Source organism: Periplaneta americana, chromosome 10, assembly GCF_040183065.1.
Source record: "Periplaneta americana isolate PAMFEO1 chromosome 10, P.americana_PAMFEO1_priV1, whole genome shotgun sequence".
NCBI classification, from domain to species: Eukaryota; Metazoa; Arthropoda; class Insecta; order Blattodea; family Blattidae; genus Periplaneta; species Periplaneta americana.
Genome location: NC_091126.1, coordinates 13,496,765 through 13,517,846, shown reverse-complemented (window position 1 = coordinate 13,517,846; position 21,082 = coordinate 13,496,765). Strand labels below are relative to the sequence as shown.

Genomic DNA, 21,082 nt, shown 5'->3' with positions numbered 1-21,082 from the left:
AATATTATCTTCCCATCTACGTGTCGGCCTCCCTAGAGGTCTTTTTCCCTCCGACCTCCCAACTAACACACTATATGCATTTCTGGATTCGCCCATACGTGCTTCATGCCCTTCCCATCTCAAACGTCTGGATTTAATGTTCCTAATTATGTTAGGTGAAGAATACAATGCGTGCAGTTCTGTGTTGTGTAACTTTCTCCATTCTCCTGTAACTTCATCCTTCTTACCCCAAATATTTTCCTGAGAACCTTATTCTCAAACACCCTTAACCTATGTTCCCCTCTCAAAGTGAGAGTCCCAGTTTCACAACCATAAAGAACAACCGGTAATAGAACTGTTTTATAAATTCTAACTTTCAGATTTTTTGGCAGCAGACTGGATGATAAAAGCTTCTCAACCGCATAATAACAGGCATTTCCCATATTTATTCTGTGTTTAATTTCCTCTCGAGTATCATTTATATTGGTTACTGTTGCTCCAAGATATTTGAACTTCTCCACCTCTTCGAAAGATAAATTTCCAATTTTTATATTTCCATTTCGTACAATATTCTGGTCACGAGACATAATCATATACTTGTCTTTTCAGGATTTACTTTCAAATCTCTCTTTACTTGCTTCCAGTAAAATCCCCGTGTTTTCCCTAATCGTTTGTGGATTTTCTCCTAACATATTCACGTCATCCGCATAGACAAGCAGCTGATGTAACCCGTTCAATTCCAAAACCTCTCTGTTATCCTGGACTTTCCTAATGGCATACTCTAGAGCAAAGTTAAAAAGTAAAGGTGATAGTACATCTCCTTGCTTTAGCCCACAGTGAATTGGAAGTGCATCTGACTGAAACTGACCTATACGAACTCTACTGTGCGTTTCGCTGAGACACATGTTAATTAATCGAACTAGTTTCTTGGGAATACCAAATTCAATAAGAATATCATATAAAACTTCTCTCTTAACCGAGGCATATGCCTTTTTGAAATCTATGAATAACTGATGTATTTCACAGAGCATTAAATGCAGTAATTGCATATACCGCACTACCAGACCAGTTTTCACTTGGGAACGTAACACGTGACCTGGTAATGGAGAAGTTGGTCGTTATAACTCGTACTGTTCTGTTAAGACCGAACAAGAAACGTATAAATTTAACTGCCTTTGTTATGATTTATGACTCAGATGAATAAAATTTACTCTGATAACGATGTTAATGTAAGCGCCACGTTATTAACAGGAAAACGAAAGTTATAACTTTGTATGAGGAAGAAATACTGCATGTATGAAGTCGTCATTTTTTTAACAGTACATCAAGGAAGGAACGAACATTGGGAGATTCGAATGCGACAGCATGCACACTGATCCCTGAAGCTGATGATCAAGTTACTAGTGCCTTAAAATGAGTGGTTTTTAAATTAAATGTACACGAATACCGTTCACGCTATGGAAATACGCCAGAGAATGAATGACTTTTTATTACATTTTCTATCGATATGTACTGTTTTCGCTGTAAGAAAATCCTAATGTAAACATAAGCACGTTGCTGTCATAACCGTGATTGGCTCCCAGTCGAAACACTCACATGACGCAAGAAAATATAGTTCGTATTGGGAAACCATAATCTTGTATTATTTGAAAATAAAAAAAATTGAATTCTACTTGCAAAATATGATGAAACATATAACTTCACTCATATGTAAAACACTTGTAAAAGAAAAGCTAGATTTATATTTTGTTATGTAGCCTACTATGAACGCGGATGAATACCAACAGTAATACCGAGGTAGTCTGTTCTAGTAATAAGCTGGCGTCACTTGAGCTCGTAGTTGTTCACGTAAGCACGTGGTACTGAAGTATGACTTCTGCATCCTCGGTGTGTGTGATTATTAATCATAAGAGTGGAAACCCTCTCAAAAGCGGAGAAAAACAAGTAGTCTTAAATGTGTATGATAAGCTACGTTATCTATTCAGAGCAAGTCAATCAGACCGCATGTTCCAGCTGGAAGGGATAACTGACGCTGTTGTGGACCGTCTCGTCATAAATCCTGCCGGCGATAGTTCTGACGACTCCTATTGGAAGGAATAACTCCTTTGTCCAGCAGCGATTGACCTTATACCTAAGTTTAAAATAATATAATTACAGTAATTATAAAGTAAATGTTTTCTAAGCAAACGAATGCATAGTAGTGAGGTTAGGCCTACTTGACAAGTAACGGGAAATGTTTAACATGAAACAGAATGTACAACAGTAGGCGGGAACACCTACTGAGAATCTATGGCGCCAAACAGTAGCCAATGAAGCCTCACTTCAGTCACGTGCTATTGTTTACATTAGGATTTTTCTTACAGCGAAAATATTATAGACAAAAATCACGACCCTACTCGCAATAGGTACTGATAAGAGGGTGTTAAACATTTTAGAAAAAAAAAAAACGTTTTTTTTTTTCCTAAGAAAACTATGAACTTTTCACCAATATGCTATTACACTTTTTTATTACATACAAAATGAGCTATTATCTCTGAAAATGTTTAGGGTTATTTCACGTCCACCCTGTATAAATGAGAGTTCGAATTTGGTCGAGGAACTTGGATTTGAAGGACGACAAAATCTTCAACATGGCTTTCTCCGGAAAGAAAGTAAAGCTGAGAGGCCCGTGTCGTAGATTTACAGTACACAAAGAATGGCAGAAAGCTGCAAGCCAGATTTATCGGCCATACTTGCCCACGTTGAATTTCGACGCTGAATAACCTCTGAAGTTGAAAACGTTAATGGAGTACTACTGTGTGCTATTGAAAACACTATGCATGGATTGGTGGCTTGGTAGAAACAACCGCTTCACTACTGTGTCTAAGTCATACATGGGATTTTTAAATACGTACCTACAGAAATGTGTAACTGTGTAGCATACTGATGCCCTCGATATATTTGTGTTTGGTGACGATGGTAAATAGCGTAAGCTGATTTGACCAATATGCTCGTCATATAACAAAGGTGTCACGAAATATTTTAACTACATGGATCGTGCATATAATGTTTTATGTCTTTGTGGCTTTTAATAGTGGGTGAACAAAATTTCGCTGTACCGCTATGCGGAAAATTCTTCATAGGCAGGCTCTCTGCTATACACCGGTTGCTGGAAGAAATTGGCGTCAGTATGTCAACAGAATGAAACTGCTGATGTAATATTTTATTTAAAGTAATTCGCTAAATCCGATTAAGAAAAATGCTGAAATTCTGTACCCTTATTTTGAAGATATTTGTAACGTCTGCTCATTAAATTATTCATCCACTGCTTAATTTCTCTTTCAGAAATTGTCTTCTTTGACGAATATTTTATTTCAGTTCTTTCATTCAATATACAGGGTTATTCATACATCCGTGAAACATTTTAAAAATTCATAACTACAAAACTACGCAACGGTTAACGAAAATTTTTACACTAGAATAAAAATAAACTCTCCAAGTTTTGTTACATACCTCACAGATGCTCAATGTGTCCACCTTTGCTATTACGGCATACATCCATGCGGTAATCCATCTCGCCCCATACACGCTCCAGCATGTCACGGTTGACCATAGCCACGGCAGCTGTAATCCGGTGGCGAAGTGCCTGAAGATTAGCGGGGAGCGGAGGCACATAGACAATATCCTTCGCAAACCCCACAAGAAAAGTCACACGGAGTTAAATCCGGTGATCGTGGTGGCCACTTCATTAACGCATCATCTTTTCGTCCTGTGCGTTCGATCCATCTCTATTGCGAGATACTCTCGCACGTTGTTGTGACAGTGACAGGGAGATCCATCTTCCTGAGAGATGTAATTATTGCTGTTTTCATTCAGCTAATGCATCAGCCAGTTTTGTAACATGTTCAAGTAAATCATCCCAGTTACGGTGGGCTCTACAATGAAAAATGGCCCATTCATCTTCTCTTTCGGAATTACATAGAAGACATTCATCTTAGGTGAGTCTCGCACATGCTCTATGTCTGCGCTGGAAATTTCAGTTCCCCATATGCGCACATTGTACCAATTCACTTTTCCGGAGAGATGAAAAGTTGCTTCGTCGCAATGAGCAAATCGGCGAAACCGTCTACTTCAAATCTTTGACGAGGTCCTTGCATATTCCAAAATATAAAACGATTGCTCATGTTTAGTAAACGTCATTTTACCATTATAGATAACTATTGCCACCTAGAGATAAATCATGGCAACTAAAAGCGGGCTTTTCTTATTAAAAAAACTTAGATAGTTTCTCTCTCTATCGAAATATCAATTACCATGATATGTTGCGTACTTTATTTCTTATCAAACTTCACAATGTTTCACCGACTTATGAATAACCCCGTATTTTGTTCACTTCCCCTCGCCAAAGTCTGCAGAGGTAAATGTTGCAGGAAGTTACGTCGAGAAATAGAGGATTCTACACAAACATCCAAATGATAATAAAATTATTATATCCTCGGATATTTAGTGAATTTCTTGCATTAAAATATTGGCTATTTGTGGTATGATGCGTAACGCGTAATTTCGTTTGTCTATTAACTTTCAAGAAGTTGTGGAAAATAATTGAATTATGATTTCGCCATTAATAATGTTATTTTAAGAATTCGGACCAGTTGTCGTGCTTTTAACTGCTAGTACCGCACCAGTGTCTTTTTTTTTTTTTCCGCATCATGGAGGTGCACTTGTGTGGTTAGGGTATTTGGTGCTCCAATATATATAGGCTATTGTTTTGAGAATTTACAAACTGGTGGTGGAACCGAGGCTCGTACGATCATGGGAGGAAATTAGAGTCCATTTTTCAGTCACGCACACATTGTGTTTAAACCCCACTCACAGTATCTGTAATCTTTGTTTACAACCCACTTACAGAAACAACTGTCTTTGTTTAAAACCCACTGATAGAACCTACAGTCTGCTTCCGGGATAATCAGGTCGAAGTTTTTGCATTTTAGCAATTACGGATGTTTTAACTTCACTAATTTATTATTGTCTATCATAAAAGCATAAAACATACCCTACCCATTCCCTATGGAAGATGACAAAGGAATTTGTTTCGGATGACCTGCAAATTCGCCCAATTTTTCACTATGAGACACTAGCGGCCAGTGACCGAAATCCTGGGTGAGGCCTGATGTAACTAGTTTAAGTAGACCACCTCCCATACAGAATGTTTATTATTGATGATACTTTATTGTGATTGATATTATTACTATACTATTATTATTGTTATTATCATTATCATTAATGAAAAATAATGTCACCAAATTAGTTGCTATGTTGAGTTTGTTTCAATAACCGTTTCATTTTTTAAACCAACGCATGTTATGTTCAGCTGAAGAAGGATGTGTTGCAATTCCCCTGGAAATATTTTATCAGATCGCTGAAGCTGTCAGTAGGCCACACTGCTCTCTCTCTCTTTTTTTTTTTTTTTGGATTCATTCTCATTGATTTACGGGGAAACAGTTGGCGACACTGACTAAACAAAAGCACGACCATGCGATAAATTGATGGCGGTAAATCTAGCTGCAAAAATTATCGCGATGTATGACTTTGATTGGTTGGAATTCAAAATTTCATTACACTTCATTGGTCGAAAATAGAATGATGTCATATAACCGAAGTAGTCATCATGATTTCTAGCATCTCTTTCGATTTATATTTTCCCGAAACACATAACCACACTGGACCACACCCAATGTTGGTTGAGGTCTGTGGATATAGAGGGAAAAATTGGATCGGTGTCTGGCAGAGTTCCCGGGTAGCTCAGAGCGTTGGTACGTTTAACCAAAGGTCCCGGGTTCGATGCCCGGCCCCGGAAAAGTTTTTCCCTCGAAATTATTCAAATCAACTTTACAGGGAGTTATACCTGAAAGCTTGATTTGCATAATACACGTCACTGTACGTTACAGAAAACCACAATTTATGTCACACAGTTAGTGTGCACCCAATGTTGGTTGCTTGACGGTTGTCAGCCCACTTTGAGGTCTGCGGATATAGAGGGAAAAATTGGATCGGTGTCTGGCAGAGTTCCCGGGTTCGATCCCCGGCTCAGGAACAATTTTTCTCTCGAAATTATTCAAAACTTTCTTTGTAAAATTTTTCCCACCAAGCTTTATAATCAACAGTAAAGCTTTCTTCATGTAATACACTAGTAAATTTGGCATGTGGAACTGTGGGATTGACAGTGATTCACTGTACGACCGCCATGTAGCGCCAGCCGTTTGTTTTGAAGAGGGCGAGTCCGGGACTGATGCCTATTTCGAAACAAACGCAATATTCAACCACATACTGAAATCATAGTGAACCTTGGACTAGTGCCTTTTGCATATAAAATGGTAGATCTAGGCTTATAGACTGCAAAAACAGCAATGTTATTTTCTGAAAAGTGCGACCGATGCCCTTTACCACTGATTAAATTGAATTACTCAATTTACGTAATAGTAATATACGTTACAAGAGCGGTATGTTGACATTTACATGTTCGAGGAAAAGATTGAAAAAGCGAAACATAGTTGAGCTTTTTTAATTTCCGAGAACATGAAAACAAACATACCGCTCGTGTATCGTACATTATTTTGTGCGAAGATCGTTTATTACATAACTGAAAGGCGAATTTCTAATTAGTTGCAATGAAATCTCCATGGTGGTTTCTGTTTAATGACGGCAACTTCGGAAAACCAAAATATCTTTCTTCAACATTGTTCCTATAAAATGTTTTCTGTGTTTACTTTACTCCAGCAGGCCGTGATATACGTATGTCTTTTTTTTTTTCCCCAGTCTATAAATGCGAACTTAAAACAAACGGTAAGGTTATGTAATGATTTATTTTTCATTTTAATATTTTAACAATATTATTTATATAACATATTGCAGTAATAACATGGGCATCTGGAATCTTGTTGATTTTTTCACGGCTTCCTTAATGTTACTTGTATCAGGAATGCAATAAGTTTCGTGGAGTAGTAGACTTTACTTAATTTTTGAAAACATTTAAAAACAATAATTAACATTGCAATTTAGGTGAAATTGCAGTGGTAATTTTCCAATTTATAATTATTATTATGTTAAACGTCTCTAAAAATAATATGTTAAAAGCCTAAAGCAGTAAAATGAATGTCGCGCTTAAGCTGTAAGAAGAGGGAAATTGTTATGTGTGTTACGTTGGGAATACTGAATGTGGTATTTCACACTTACCGCGTATTGGTTCTGTGGGGAAAACAAGCAAATACGCACGATCTCGCACAAAAATAGTTTTTGTATGTATACATATTTTTTTTATTTCTAACCGTTGAATACCTTACATGTACTTGGTGTATGCAGTTACGCAACCGTCTGTTTGTGTTTTACTGCCATAATTTTTGCGGATTGACTCTTGTATACGAGCCAACGTTCCTGGTATTCGAGGAATGTGTGCACATGATTCTGCAATACTCTGTTGCAAAGTTTCGACATTATGCGTACACTGGGGTAGCATTTACTAAGTATTCAAATGTCCGTTTAAGAAGAAGAGTAAATATTAAAAAATTTGGCAAACTACTATATCACGTTAAAGGCCCGCCACGATCTAGCCATTGCCCATCAAAAAAGAAATGATCAAAATGGCGACGAACATTTGTAGGAAATTAGTTGGTATCCCATCATGCATAAACGACATTTTCCGCCTTGTGTTAGTCAGATTCTCTCAGGGGCGGTGAATCATGGCGAATGTTTCATGATATGGTATGCTGCTTGCGGGGAATCCTCGTAAATGTGATCTGCTCTTTCGTAATATCTGCCTATACGTAAACAATGCCTGACATTCCTGCATTTGTATATAATACACACATCGGAACAGGAAAACAACTCACAATACATTACGTGCGAAGCAACAAACTCAGCGAAAGTACCATTTAGTCTGTCCAAGTATGAACATTGCATGTGCCAAATGGGCATTACTGTTAAACTGTGTGATTTTGGACACATTATGATTGTTTTTGAGTTCGGAGAACCTTTTGAAGTTTGTCGAAACATTTCACACACAAATACATTTGAAGAGTTCGCGGGAAAAACGATGAATGTCACAGTTTTCTTAGGGTTGATGTCATTATCTAATTCAATGGATCACTACGAAATGTAATGTTGTTCTTATGAAAAATGGTAAAAAGGAGAATTGTCACCACGAATACAGTAATACTTTCCTTTATTTTCTATGGAAACAGCACTACATCTTGCAGTTATAGACTCAATTAAGATCATTATCTAATCCTTAACAGAAATGTGACATTCATCGTTTTTCCCGCGAACTCTTCATTTGCTCATCTTCTAAGTTGATAACACTTGGAGTAGGACTGTCTTTGTCGTTTCTTGTGTTACTTTATCGTATGTGGGAAGAACCAGTATTGAAAATAAATTGTCATTTTGTGCTTTCTTTTTTTTTTTTTTTTTTTTTTTTTTTTTTTTTTTTTTTTTTTTCAAACGCTGAGCTATAATTTTAGTAAAAATTAATATACAGTATTTAATGTGCATCACTTCCCAGGCAAGCTGATGCATAGATTTTGAATATGAACAAAATTCATTCGATAGTTCAGATAAACTGCTGTACATGAGTAGATTGACTTCTCGTAGCCTACATAGGCCGAAAACAAGGACAGCCTCAATGTTGCCCAGTTTAAAATTAATCGTACTTACATAGAACACACTAAGATATGTGGATCATATGCGGAGACTAAGAGGAAGGCAAAAAATAAGAAATATTGAAGAATGCTGGGTTTGCAGTGAAATACCTGCCCATGGGCGGAACGCGTGTTGTATGTGTATGTATGTATGTATGTATGTATGTATGTATGTATGTATGTATGTATGTGTGTATGCCAGCTAAAACAGGATACTGAGAAAATAATTTGTTGCATAGTTTTAAGCCATAGTTGAAGCCATGTTTCATACCAGCAGCTGTTAAATTTTGGATTCTGTGAAATGAAATAATGTTTCTTCTTGTATTATAATTATGCCAGTACGTGTTGACATTTTTCTTGTTCTTATGAAATGAAGTTAATAATGTACATTTAAATATATTTTTACAAAGATACGTAGGGTCATATTCATAGACATTCTTAGCGCGGGCTTCCGGTGGATGATCAGCGAACTAACGTTTTTCGTATTCATAAACCAGTGTTAGCGATATGATATGATATGAATCCTGTACAAGTAATCAGTCGATAGCCGAGGCTAGGTTAGCACGCTGACAGCGCGGGCTAGCGAAATGTGTACGAATAGTACCCGTACTGATTCTCACCCGCATAATCGATCACCAGGTAAGCAGTGGCTACTTCGGCCTCACTAGACACAGCTGTCGCTGTGGAATCAGAAGATAAATTTGGAGTTGACCCACATTTTTGGAATTGTAATTCGCCTCCAATTTCTGTGTTTCCTAAGATGATAATTACCTTTTTTTTAACAGTCATTTGGCGATTGGTAGGAAGTCTTTAATTTGTCATATATTTACTATACTATGTTTAATATAATATAGAAATAAGAACATAAATTTTGGGTAATTCGTTATTTTGAAATTCATAGGCGTGCCCATTAATTTGTTCTCAAAAAATTATACTTCGTATGCATAATTCCTGGCTGAATTCACTCGTAGATACGAAAATAAACTAAATCCACGCAGTAGTTAAAGATATACAATATAATTATACATAGAATATGAAAAAAACTTCCTGGTTATTCTGGTGTGCTATATAAGTTACATGTATTTGTGGAAAATCTCGAAATTTTTATCATGCCTCTCTTATATATCGTATATTAACAAAGTAAAAATAGACAAAGTGGCCCAAAAGTCACTACCCATTAAAATGAAAAAAAAAAAAACAAACAAACAAATCGAATGTTAAAATAATACTTTATTGACAGCTAATTAATTGATTGAGTATATAGCAATGCACTCTAGTGTTTACATTAGTAACAGTAACTAATTGTCAGTTGAAAATTAAAGGCGGGTAATTTGAAACCCTCGGGAGATTGAAAATATAATCGAAATTCAATAATGGGTAGTGACTTTTGGGCCACCCCGTCTATTGATTGTGAAAGAGATAATTTATTGAATATTTCTTGCAAGAACTTGATAAGATAAGAGTTTCTGCTTTAGATACCGTGATGTGTGTGGCGTGAACGTAATGGGGATTCAGCGTATTTTTAAATGGGTGAGTCTAATTTAGCTCCATATATTGAAATACTACAGAATTAACTGTTAAAATTGCTCTTATTGAATTGTTTGCAGTGACATAAAAATCCACTTCGATTACTTTTTTTTAATAAATTGAAATGTAGAAGCAGTATTATCTTACACACAGTAATACTGTATAAATGTGTGATGGTCAACATGAGTCACGTGAAGAACAATGGCTCTAATTTCGATTGTAGCAAGCTTGTTTTAATGCTGAACATGCTGAGTGACATAAAGAATGTCGAATCTGATTTCTATTGCAATAAGCGTGTTTTCGTTTTTCTGGTCACAATGTGAAGTAGTGTAGCTATTTGTAAATTTATTTCCTGTTATTTTAAAGGGAAATTGCAAGTTCTATCAAAATGCGTGTTATTCATTACAATACTTAGTATAAATTTATTGCTGAATTTTATGTTATGACAGGAATTGGCCTTTGAAAAGTGATAAAGCTCTGTTACAACTGTTTTATGAACTTCGCATGATAGATGAAACCCAGGCAACAGATCAGTCTGCCATGTTTTATATTTTCATTTAAGCAACGAGACAAATAATATTCCATTAATCCGAAATTTGGAAGTTGAGTGTGATTATAAATTGACATAATTTTATGTTGAATTAATGAAATGTTATGAACACATACAGTACGTACTTAATTGCCTTTAGTTCTTATTTCATTCCAGTTACTGAACTATTTTTAAATATTAATAGATGTTATAACTAGGGAGCGGATTTTTATGTGCTAAAAATTTAAATATATTTATTTTTATGTGCTAAAAAGTACGAAAATATTGGCTAAAAATAAAAAAAAATATATATTTTTTTAAATATGACAAGAATACCTTACTTAGCTTGAAAAAAGAATGTTGCTAGGTACTCACCAACCACGTTTGAGTGCTAGTATTTGGCCGGGAATTGCAGTGAACAACAAAGGTCATCTCCAAATTCTCCATCACAAATGCATGCCGATTATATCCGAACAACGACTTATACTGTGAAAACGATCTTTCCACATCACAGGACGTCAGACGTGCATATTTAAAGAGAGGAATGTCACAAACACATACACCGTCAATTTCACCTACAGGCACATCCTCCAGTACTTGAGCAACTTTACACATTTTTTTTATATCCACTGTTTTTCCCAAACACATTCTGGAATTTGTCCCTTAGTAATTGTACTTCTGAAGCTGGTAGCGAGTCTAGTTTAATTTCCACGTCACGCACCTCCCTGTTTCAGACAACAGGTTTTTGGATGTTTCGAGTTTTTCTATGGTGTCACACAAAAAGCTTAAATTTGCTAATAGGAAAGCCAAATCGTTTTTTAAACAATCATCTTTCAGTACATCTTGAAGGATATCGATTGACAAAGCCCGATAGCAGGGAATCACAAGAACATATATTGCCTTACTTGATAGACATGAGTGAGAGGCGAGAGATTTGTTTAAATTAATGTTCATTCCGAGCTCTTATCTGTTGTGTTTCACAAACAAAGGGTGGAATGAAATCATCTTCAGCAACAATAAACATTCCTAATTATGTGTTGTAAGATCTCTCCTTCTTGTCCATGTTAATTTATTCTCTAATAATAACACTGATATGCTGCCTAGCAGTTCTCAGACCTTGAGGCGATACTATTACGAAAATGGATCACGGATACACCACACAGCGCTTAGAAACACGAAGCAACCAAGAATTCTTAAAAAAGATAACGTACTTCTGAGTGATATAATTGATTTAGTTTTAATAATAATAATAATAATAATAATAATAATAATAATAATAATAATAATAATAATGGCTTTATTCAACCTGGCAGAGTTAAGGCCGTAAGGCCTTCTCTTACACTCAACCAGGATTAAAACTTGCTTACACAGTTGAATATAAAACTGGATCGGAATTAAGTAATTACATACTGATACAATTTAGGTACATAATGAGATCAAAAGAGGTAGTTACATAAAATTTACCTCATAAAATAAAAATAAATATAGTGAAATACATATTAATGTTGTTAGAATCAAATACGAATCACATAAAAACAGAAGCCGATAATTCAATAAAAAAAAATATACGGAGTAAAAATAAAAATAAACACATTAGTATAGGCCTACATATTAGTATTAGATTACAATTAAGTAGGATTTACATAATTGAACCAGAAACCGACAATTGAATAAAATGTACACAAAAAATAGATTAATAATAAAACACAACACAGTGGGATACATATTGGCGTTTTAAAATAATTAAAAGTTCTTGTAAAAAATTATTTAAGTAAAAGAACTCCAAGATTTATGTGTTTATAATAGATTTCCTGAAAATATGTATTTACATATTTTTTTTTGTGAAAATATGTTTTTATGTGAAATAAAATTCGGGTTTTAAACTTGAAACTTCATGTTCGGAATTTTTAACTTTCTTAATTCTGTTTTATCACACGCAAAATGAATATTTAATAACATAGGAATCCGCTCCTTAGTTATAACTATATTCGTGGAATGTAAGATTGTCTTCACTATAAAAGAAACAATTCCTACAATAAAAAATAAATAATAATTCAGTTCCATCTTATTATTCTCATTAATTCCATTGTTATGAGCGTAGAATTTACGTATCTGGCAGTTCATATAGTAATATTACCATTGAGCAGTGCTTTTTTTTCTGGCGGAACACGCCAAATGTTAACAAAATTTTCCTTTTAGCTCTACTTAGGCTTTGAAAGTCTTAAAGTTGGACGAAAAGGAGGTTAAAAACGACAAAATTCCTGTGCACTGGACAGTAACCATCTTCCCGAACGCTATAATATATTCTATACGAGTGCCACCAACTTGTTCTTCAGAAGAAAAAGTACTGCTATTATGTAAATAATGTTCAGTAACTCAGAGTAATCTTTTATTTTATGAAAAATTAAGAGCATTTGAAGTGTTAAAATTGTCTATTTATTGTAATTATGTTTTCTAAAAAAGAGAGCAAAACAGTTGCAACTGCGGTCAACAGAAACCCCGTCATCATTCCTATTCCCATCCTTTACCACATGCTTATTGCTGAATGTTCTACGATAAGAGGAAATGGCATTCGAAAAGTGATAAAACTCCACTGTAACTGTTTTTTAGCAACTTCACTTGATAGATGAGATCCAAGCAACAAATTACTCTTGTCACGTTTCGTATTGTTTATGGAAAAGACGAGACGAATAATATTTCATTAATCCGAAATTTCGAAGTTGAGTGTGGCAAACGAACACTATAAATTGACATTGTCTTATGCTAAATTAATCAAATGTTATGGACACATGCGGTATCTTATTGCCTCTATTTCTTAATTCATTCTGGTTACTGAGATTAATCGATTAATAACTCCGCTTATTCATAGTTCATATTCATGGAATGTAAGATTGTCTTAACTAAAAGAAACAATTTCTACAATAAAAAGAAAGCAAGAATTCAAATCTGTTTTGTTACTGTTAACGGCATCTTACACGAAGTCAAAACTGTTTTCGTTACGACAGTATTAAAACTACTAAGGAGAAAATTGGTGAGTGGGTGAGTGAGAAAACGTGTCTATGGATGCCCTTTTTTAACGCCATATCTGTCTCTCCTTCATTATCTGAAATTGTTTTAGACGGAATGTGATAAATTTATCCTCCATGTGGGTGGAAATAATATACATGTATATCAAAACTATTAAGCAGATCGCTTAGGCCTACTGTGTTTGAAAATAATGGATTTCAGTTTTGAGAAGCAATGGTGAATGAAATAAAGTTAGGCCTATATTGATGTTAACTTTTTCAGTAAGTTCATTTATAGGCCTGAATGTTGATACTAAAAGTGGTTGTCTTGTTGTTGCAGACATCAGGAATAGGGGATCCAAGCGTGCACCATGCCCTGGTGGTCATCTTTCTCGAATTCTTTGCTTGGGGTCTCCTTACGATGCCGGTCATATCGGTGAGTATCCATGTTTCATGTAAATATATTTAACAAGGGCCTATCTGTAGATGTTGTTAAATTTTCCTACGCATTACTTGAATAGAAAAAATATAATGCCATCAAAATTGGAGTCCTGGAGTCATTTTATCCACTGACGTAGCTTAGACAGTAGTGAATTGGACCCGAGATCTGAGACTGCACTTGGGCGCGGGTTCGAATCCCGCGTGGGTTGATTTCCTGTTTGTTTTCTTTCTGAGATTTTGTTCCACTGTAAGGCGAATGTCAAATAATCCAGTAGTGGATCTCGGACTCATCTCGTTCAAAAGCATTTCACTGTCACGAATTCCACCAATAAGCAGAGTAAGCCTTCAGACTAGAATGCGTCCGGAATTGAAGAAATAAAACTATAGTTAAAACTTTCTTGATCGTAAAAAGTTAATATTTTTAATAAGATTAATGTTAAAAAGGCACCCTTAATTATAGATTCATACGAGAGGCAGTAGAAATAATGTATTCACGAAACTGATTGTAATCACTGTGTATTCATGATGTCTTAAATTCTATGTTTGGAGTCATTTTATGGCTCACAAGGAAACTATGAGCTTGTCGAAACCTCCCCTCAAACTACACACATAGTTTGATCTGTATAGCATATTGACAAATACAAAGGTACCAACTATTACGAATTTTCCGTCTTTATTACGGATTTCCCCCCCCCCCACTATTACTGCATTACGGCCGAAAGGAAAATTGTTACGAAAAAGCAAAATTATCACGGCAATGATATATATCTTCCAAAAAGAGAAGAACAATTGTCGGTGGTGCCTACCTTTCAAGTGGGTTATCAGTAATCCCATAATACTCATGCCCCTCCCCCAGCTGGCAAAATCAGATGTAAAAACATATTCTACTGTATATTATTACACGTTACTTTCACTTCTGCGAAAAAATGCTTCGTGGCATGTTCTGCATTTAGCAGCTGCTTTTCTGCAAATATCTTCTTGAAGCATACTTCTCTTGTGATGTCGTCTTGATCTTCTGGATCATAAACGCTTCCAGTGTTGATGTGTTTAATGTAGGCCTGAATTGTCTGATTTTTTCTCACAACACTGAAGACTCTAGAATACATTTAGTACTGCAACATACTTTCATTTCTGAAGTCTGCAATTTTGGCAAAATTTATGTACGTCTTTGATCCATTTATAATATAGACCAGGGGTCGTCACCACAGAGCACGCCGGGGCTAGTCTATCTTACCCGCGGAAAACGCAGTGCACTAGGTTGCACTCCGTAGCTGCTAGCGCGTATGCTCTCTATCTCTCCCTGTTGCACGACGGTGCACACGGGACAGCACCGCGTACCCTTTGCACATTTCAGCGAGTGCTGACGACCACTGATATAGTCCTATTCATAACCAAATTTAGAAATCTTTCAATAAAATATTCAGAGATGAATATGAAACAGTTTTGTGTGAAATATTTACAACTTTTGCATGCTTAAGAAATTCATCTTCAATTAGAAATTTCTATACACAGTTTTCTCTCTCTCTCTCTCTCTCTCTCTTTTCGAAATATATGTATGCCCACTTCATTTCTCCGATTTCATTGTTGCTGTTTTCCATTTATTTATTTATTTATTCTGGTGTAGTTAAGGCCATCAGGCCTTCTCTTCCACAACACCAGGAATATAAATACAATAATAGAAATAAACAGAAAAAATACACTATATACAAAATAAAGCTACACAAAAAATAAAGAGAGAGAGAGAGAGAACACTATAAACAAAGTAAAGCCACACAAAAATATACACGGGTTGCAGTCACACAAACTTTAAATGAGTAATTAAGTATCATTATTAATTGTATCCTAACTAATTAACTAACATAAACAAGAAACTTGCAATTTTAATGTAGATTAAAAAAAGAAAAAGAGAAAAAAACACAAATCAATACTTCTAGCAATACCTAAAAACATTAACTAAGACAAAATTTTCCAATTTAATTTTGAATTGTGATAAAGTCCGGCAGTCCCTGACGTCATTAGGTAACGAATTCCAGAGGCGAGGTGTTTCTACAGTATAGGGAGATGAGTATAAAGACGTTCTATGATAAGGGAGAGAAAGAAGTGCTTGATGTCGGTTTTGAAGAGTTGTAAGAAATTGAAAGCGCAATAACAGATAATTCGGACTAGAAGTATGCATGATTCTAAACAGAAGAGACAGTGAATGTATTGTTCTTCGTTCTTTCAGACGCACCCATGAAAGTAACTGGAGGGAAGATGTTATATGGTCAAATTTACGAGTATTGCAGATGAATCGTATGCACACATTATGAACACGTTGTGGTAGAGTTCTGAGACATTAATCACTTCAGACAACTCATGATGTTGCATTGACAGTAACAGACGTCATAATTGTATATAATTTTATTTGAAATCACAGATTTGGTTAGGTTGTTGGAGGGAAAAATAGCCTTCGAGAAAAATTTGCCTATATACCTTGTACCTTGTCCATCACAAGTGTTACAATATTTTTCAACAGACTACAAAAGCTGTTGTCTGAATCACTAAGTCGCAGAACTGAGTCTTTGCTGGACGAAAGTGTAATCATTTGCTGTGAAGGATGTTAGAGGGACTTTATTGAAATTTTATTTCACGTGTGTTTGCTGCTTTTTATGGTGTTATCTTAATTTTGTGACGAGATTAAGTTCCATAATGTGTTGTAATAGCTATAAAGTGTGTTATTGTATTTAGTATGACCTCTACAGAAATGTATACTCCACTGTCAGTTATTCTATCATAAAAACATGAAAATAGACTCCATAATGATCACACTGTCTTGGAGTGCAATTCTATTTTACTACCCATGGATACTTTCTGATAACATAACACTTTAATGTGTTTTTGTATTTCATCAAGTCTCTTTCGTAATAACATTTCTGACCTGCAGCACACTCTAAAGTTGTTGCACATGATATATCAGCATAAAGGAATTCAAATATGATAAAATTGAAATATTGTTACGAATACACGATGAGGATATTTATTACACAAACACGGAGTTCAAGACAGAACATCTCTCTCCTTAAGCACTCTTCTTGAAAAACTAATCATTCGTGCACATATATATATATATATATATATATATATATATATATATATATATATATATATATATACAGGGACATCATTTTATTTTTACTAACATTTTTAATATTAATCTGGCTATACCTTTCTATTAACGATTGAAACAGGAAACACCGTTTGCTACCCCTTCCATGACTGGAGTAGGTATGGGAAGGAAGAAAAGTAGTTCATCCATTTACGCAAACTAGGAAATATCGCAATTTTGAGTGTGATAATTTTCATTACGATTTTTGTTTAATCAAAATACAGTACGGTATTAACACTTAGTGTTTTTACTCACGAATTGAGCTATCCATGCGAACGTATTCATTATGCAGTGTATATTATACTGTCTACAGCACATTAGCGTACAATATAGAGAACGAAGTTAAATTGAAAAATAATCATAATATGGATATTTAAACACATTTTTGAAAATGGTGGCCGTTCATTTCGATACAGGCTTCAATTCTTTTGTGCATATTATTACACTATAGACTATTGTACCTAATTCCAATTACCAGTTTCGTCCTTCGTACGAGTAACTCATGTTGAAATAATTCTATACCTACTCTATGAAAGAGTACCTTACGTACTGTAAATTCAATCTTCACTTCTGCCCGATCCGAAAAGATAAAATTAATCAGACATGCTATCTACTGTCCGTTCAAGTGGTTTTGTCGCAGGGTCGTAGAAAGGGGGGAGGGAATCACGTGACAATTACTTAACGAGACCCTTTTATTTAAGTTATTTTAAATACTTGTGTAATATTACGTAGACGTCCAATTCCTAACAGAAGTTAATGTTTTCAGAAAAGAGCTAAGACAGCCCAGCTACTAGACTTTACAGAGGAGCGAACAGAAGCAGGTGGGGGAAACCGGGATGCGACGTATGCAAACGGACGACAGTACCTGTGCGAAAAGATGATTCAATATTGAAAGCTCTTTCGTCACTGGAAAACGCGAACATATTTCTGGAACGTACTGTACTCACTCAGTACTGCTTACGCGCCCTCGGCTCTGTATTGTGAACGGTTGGAAGTTTACTAGTAGAAGGGGTGGGAGTGAAGTACATTCAAAAACTCAGGTACAATAAAAATTGAAGTATATATATATATATATATATATATATATATATATGTAGTTCTTAGATTATTGGGAATTAAAAAATCTGTGTTAGCAGTGTTTGTTCGTCACAAATTTAATATGAACATTGACTCACTATGTTTGAAGTTGTATCTCTAACATACAAGGAAGCTATAGCACCAATGGCTTGGTATTTGTGCTAGATTAAGTCATAGTAAATTGGTTATACGTGGAGCTAGTAATTTTGTGGACTTCAACCATTGCGAACACCACTGCCTTGTGGCAATTCATACACACCTATCTTCAGAATAATCTCTTCTACTGACGGGTTAACACCTGTGGAGTAACGGTTAGCGCGTCTTGTCACGAAACCAGGTGGCCTGGGTTCGAATCCCGGCCGGGGCAAGTTACCAGGTTGAGGTTTTCCGCGGTTTTCACTCAAACGAATTTGAGCAAATGTTGGGTAACTTTCGGTGCTGGACGCCGGACTCATTTCACCAGCATTATCACCGTCATCTCATTCAGACGCTAAATAACGTAAGAGGGTGAGCTCAATTTGGACAGGAGCTAATTTTCTTTTTACAAAGTTTGTATTTGTATGCTGTTCATATATTGAACATGATAAACTTAGCTACTACCATTGTCACACTTAAATCTATGCTAGTATTATTCAAACAACCACATGCCTAGTCTAATTGTTTGTTGAACTGCATATGGGCTATTCAATATGAAATCGATCAGTAAAAAACCTCGCATTTTTTATACTCTAATTTTTTCCCTATTTATACAAGGTGCTGAGGAGAGTGCATTTGCAAAAATATACTATCGAAAGTCAAACGGTTTTCGTATTGTTGAGCGACAAATTTAGCGTATTTTAGAAAAAAACAAGCCTCTTTCAGCGCTCAGAACTCTGGAACATTGAACGAGAGCTCATTTTGAAGCTGACATTTGGTAGGTTATGATAAGAAGTAATACTTATTTTTATTTTATACAGAGAGACAGATAATCTGATTTTACTTACTTTTAGGCTTTTTGCCCATTTGTAAAAATGTAAAAAAAAAAAATATTGAGAAAAAACCTTGCATTATTAAGAGGGATTCGGCATTGTTTGCTTAGTGTCACGGCAATAAGTTTCGGGGGTATTAAATAAATTATATTCACACGCCTAGACTTGAAAGGCGCAACACAGCAAGCACTGGCCGAGAGATGAAAATAAGCGAGCTTTGGGCGTCATTTTACTCCTGTGTTTATGAAAACCTGTGATAAAGCTAGCCCAGCAATGTGCTACTAGACGAAACATCACGTGTTTATGTCTCCTGGCCTTGCTTACCTAGGCTAGCTCCCGCCTCACAGTCAGCTGGTTAGCTCACGCGCGTACTATTTATTTTCTTTATTTGATTTTTCAATACTCTCTTATTAACGTTGCACCAGTAAAAAATGCGTGTTTATTTGTACTTTAAATGCGGAATCAAACCATATATTTTAAAAATATTTTTTCGTGGACAAAGGTGTCTTAATTAAGAAAAATCTAAATTTCTCCATTTCCATAAAAAGTAAGAAAAACTATTTACATGTCAATACAAACTTTAACTTTTCAGCATCAAAATAAACTATGATTTTGATCATTGGGTGAAAGGGTTTCGGAGCCACAACAGTTTAAAATTACTAATTTTATGAAAATACGATAAATTAAAATATTTTTAATTTAAACACTATGAATTTCTGATGCCTCAAACTTTGCACAAATCATTGTATCATAGTTGTCTACGGACAGAAAAAATTTCATTGTATTTAAAAATTTCAAGGTCAATTTTCTCTATATTTCGGTCGATTTGAGATTGAATAGCCCATATGGTAGACACTCTTTGTACATAGAATGCGCTTTTGGATACAGTGCACATGACCACAGGCTCACGACATATTTTACTCTGCTTTATATACAAAAAATAAGCTTTGTTTCATCACCAGTAGCCAATTACTTCACTTCTCACTTCAAGAATCCGTGTTGAACTAGTTCTGTAGATGAGCGATGTCCTGCCAAGACACTTAACGCAATAGGTGTAATATTTTTTTGAGCATTGTTTGCTGCTTGCTGTTATCAGTTGTGAAAATGTTTATATTGCGTCTACCTATTTGCACACAGTGCAGTCACGGGAGATTTATTGCATGTTTTTTTCAATCTGCTGACGTAAAGTCTTGTCTGGTGTTTTAAGATGTAGCGTCTAATTGAAATGTTTTGTTAAAGTTGTTTTATTGTACTGTTAACTCAATTCAGTAAACTAATCCAATAAATAATAACACAGAAATAATATTACTCGAACATTTTTATAACAGCTAATCAAACAAATAATTCATTAATAAAGCAATTACATCACCTACATAATATTGTGTACACAAGTGAATATACCTACGACCGAGTTTATCTTACGCCTTTACATAGGTACTACCATGTTTATTCAGGTGCCCCAATATTTCACAATTTTGTGTAGGCTATGCCTTTTAGTGTGTAGAGAAGGGAGAGTAAAATGAGAAACCATTCAACAACTGCTATAGTGAAGTATTTAATGTAAAACGATACTGAAACACAATTTGGAAATCTGCAGATTAATAAAGAAAGCATCTTGATACAATGCTTCTTCTAATTATTGTCCTACTACATAACTGGCATATATTGTAAACCAGTTCCAGAACATATTGCAATGGTTCAAGTGAGATGTACTTGTCCACTCACCATACAGTTCCTACTTA

At 35.2% G+C, this 21,082-nt stretch overlaps 1 protein-coding gene across 7 annotated transcripts in view; it reads left to right on the top strand.

The window, feature by feature from the left end:
• LOC138707446 (hippocampus abundant transcript 1 protein) overlaps positions 1-21,082 on the top strand; it is a 141,436-nt gene that overhangs the window by 50,608 nt on the left and 69,746 nt on the right. For 6 of the 7 annotated variants that reach the window (XM_069836902.1, XM_069836904.1, XM_069836906.1 and 3 more), the window contains exon 2: positions 14,050-14,145. In XM_069836902.1, the coding sequence (XP_069693003.1) occupies positions 14,050-14,145 (96 nt within the window). Of the gene's footprint in view, positions 1-10,131; positions 10,179-14,049; positions 14,146-21,082 lie in introns of those variants that run through there. The other variant, XM_069836908.1, reaches the window with a different exon arrangement.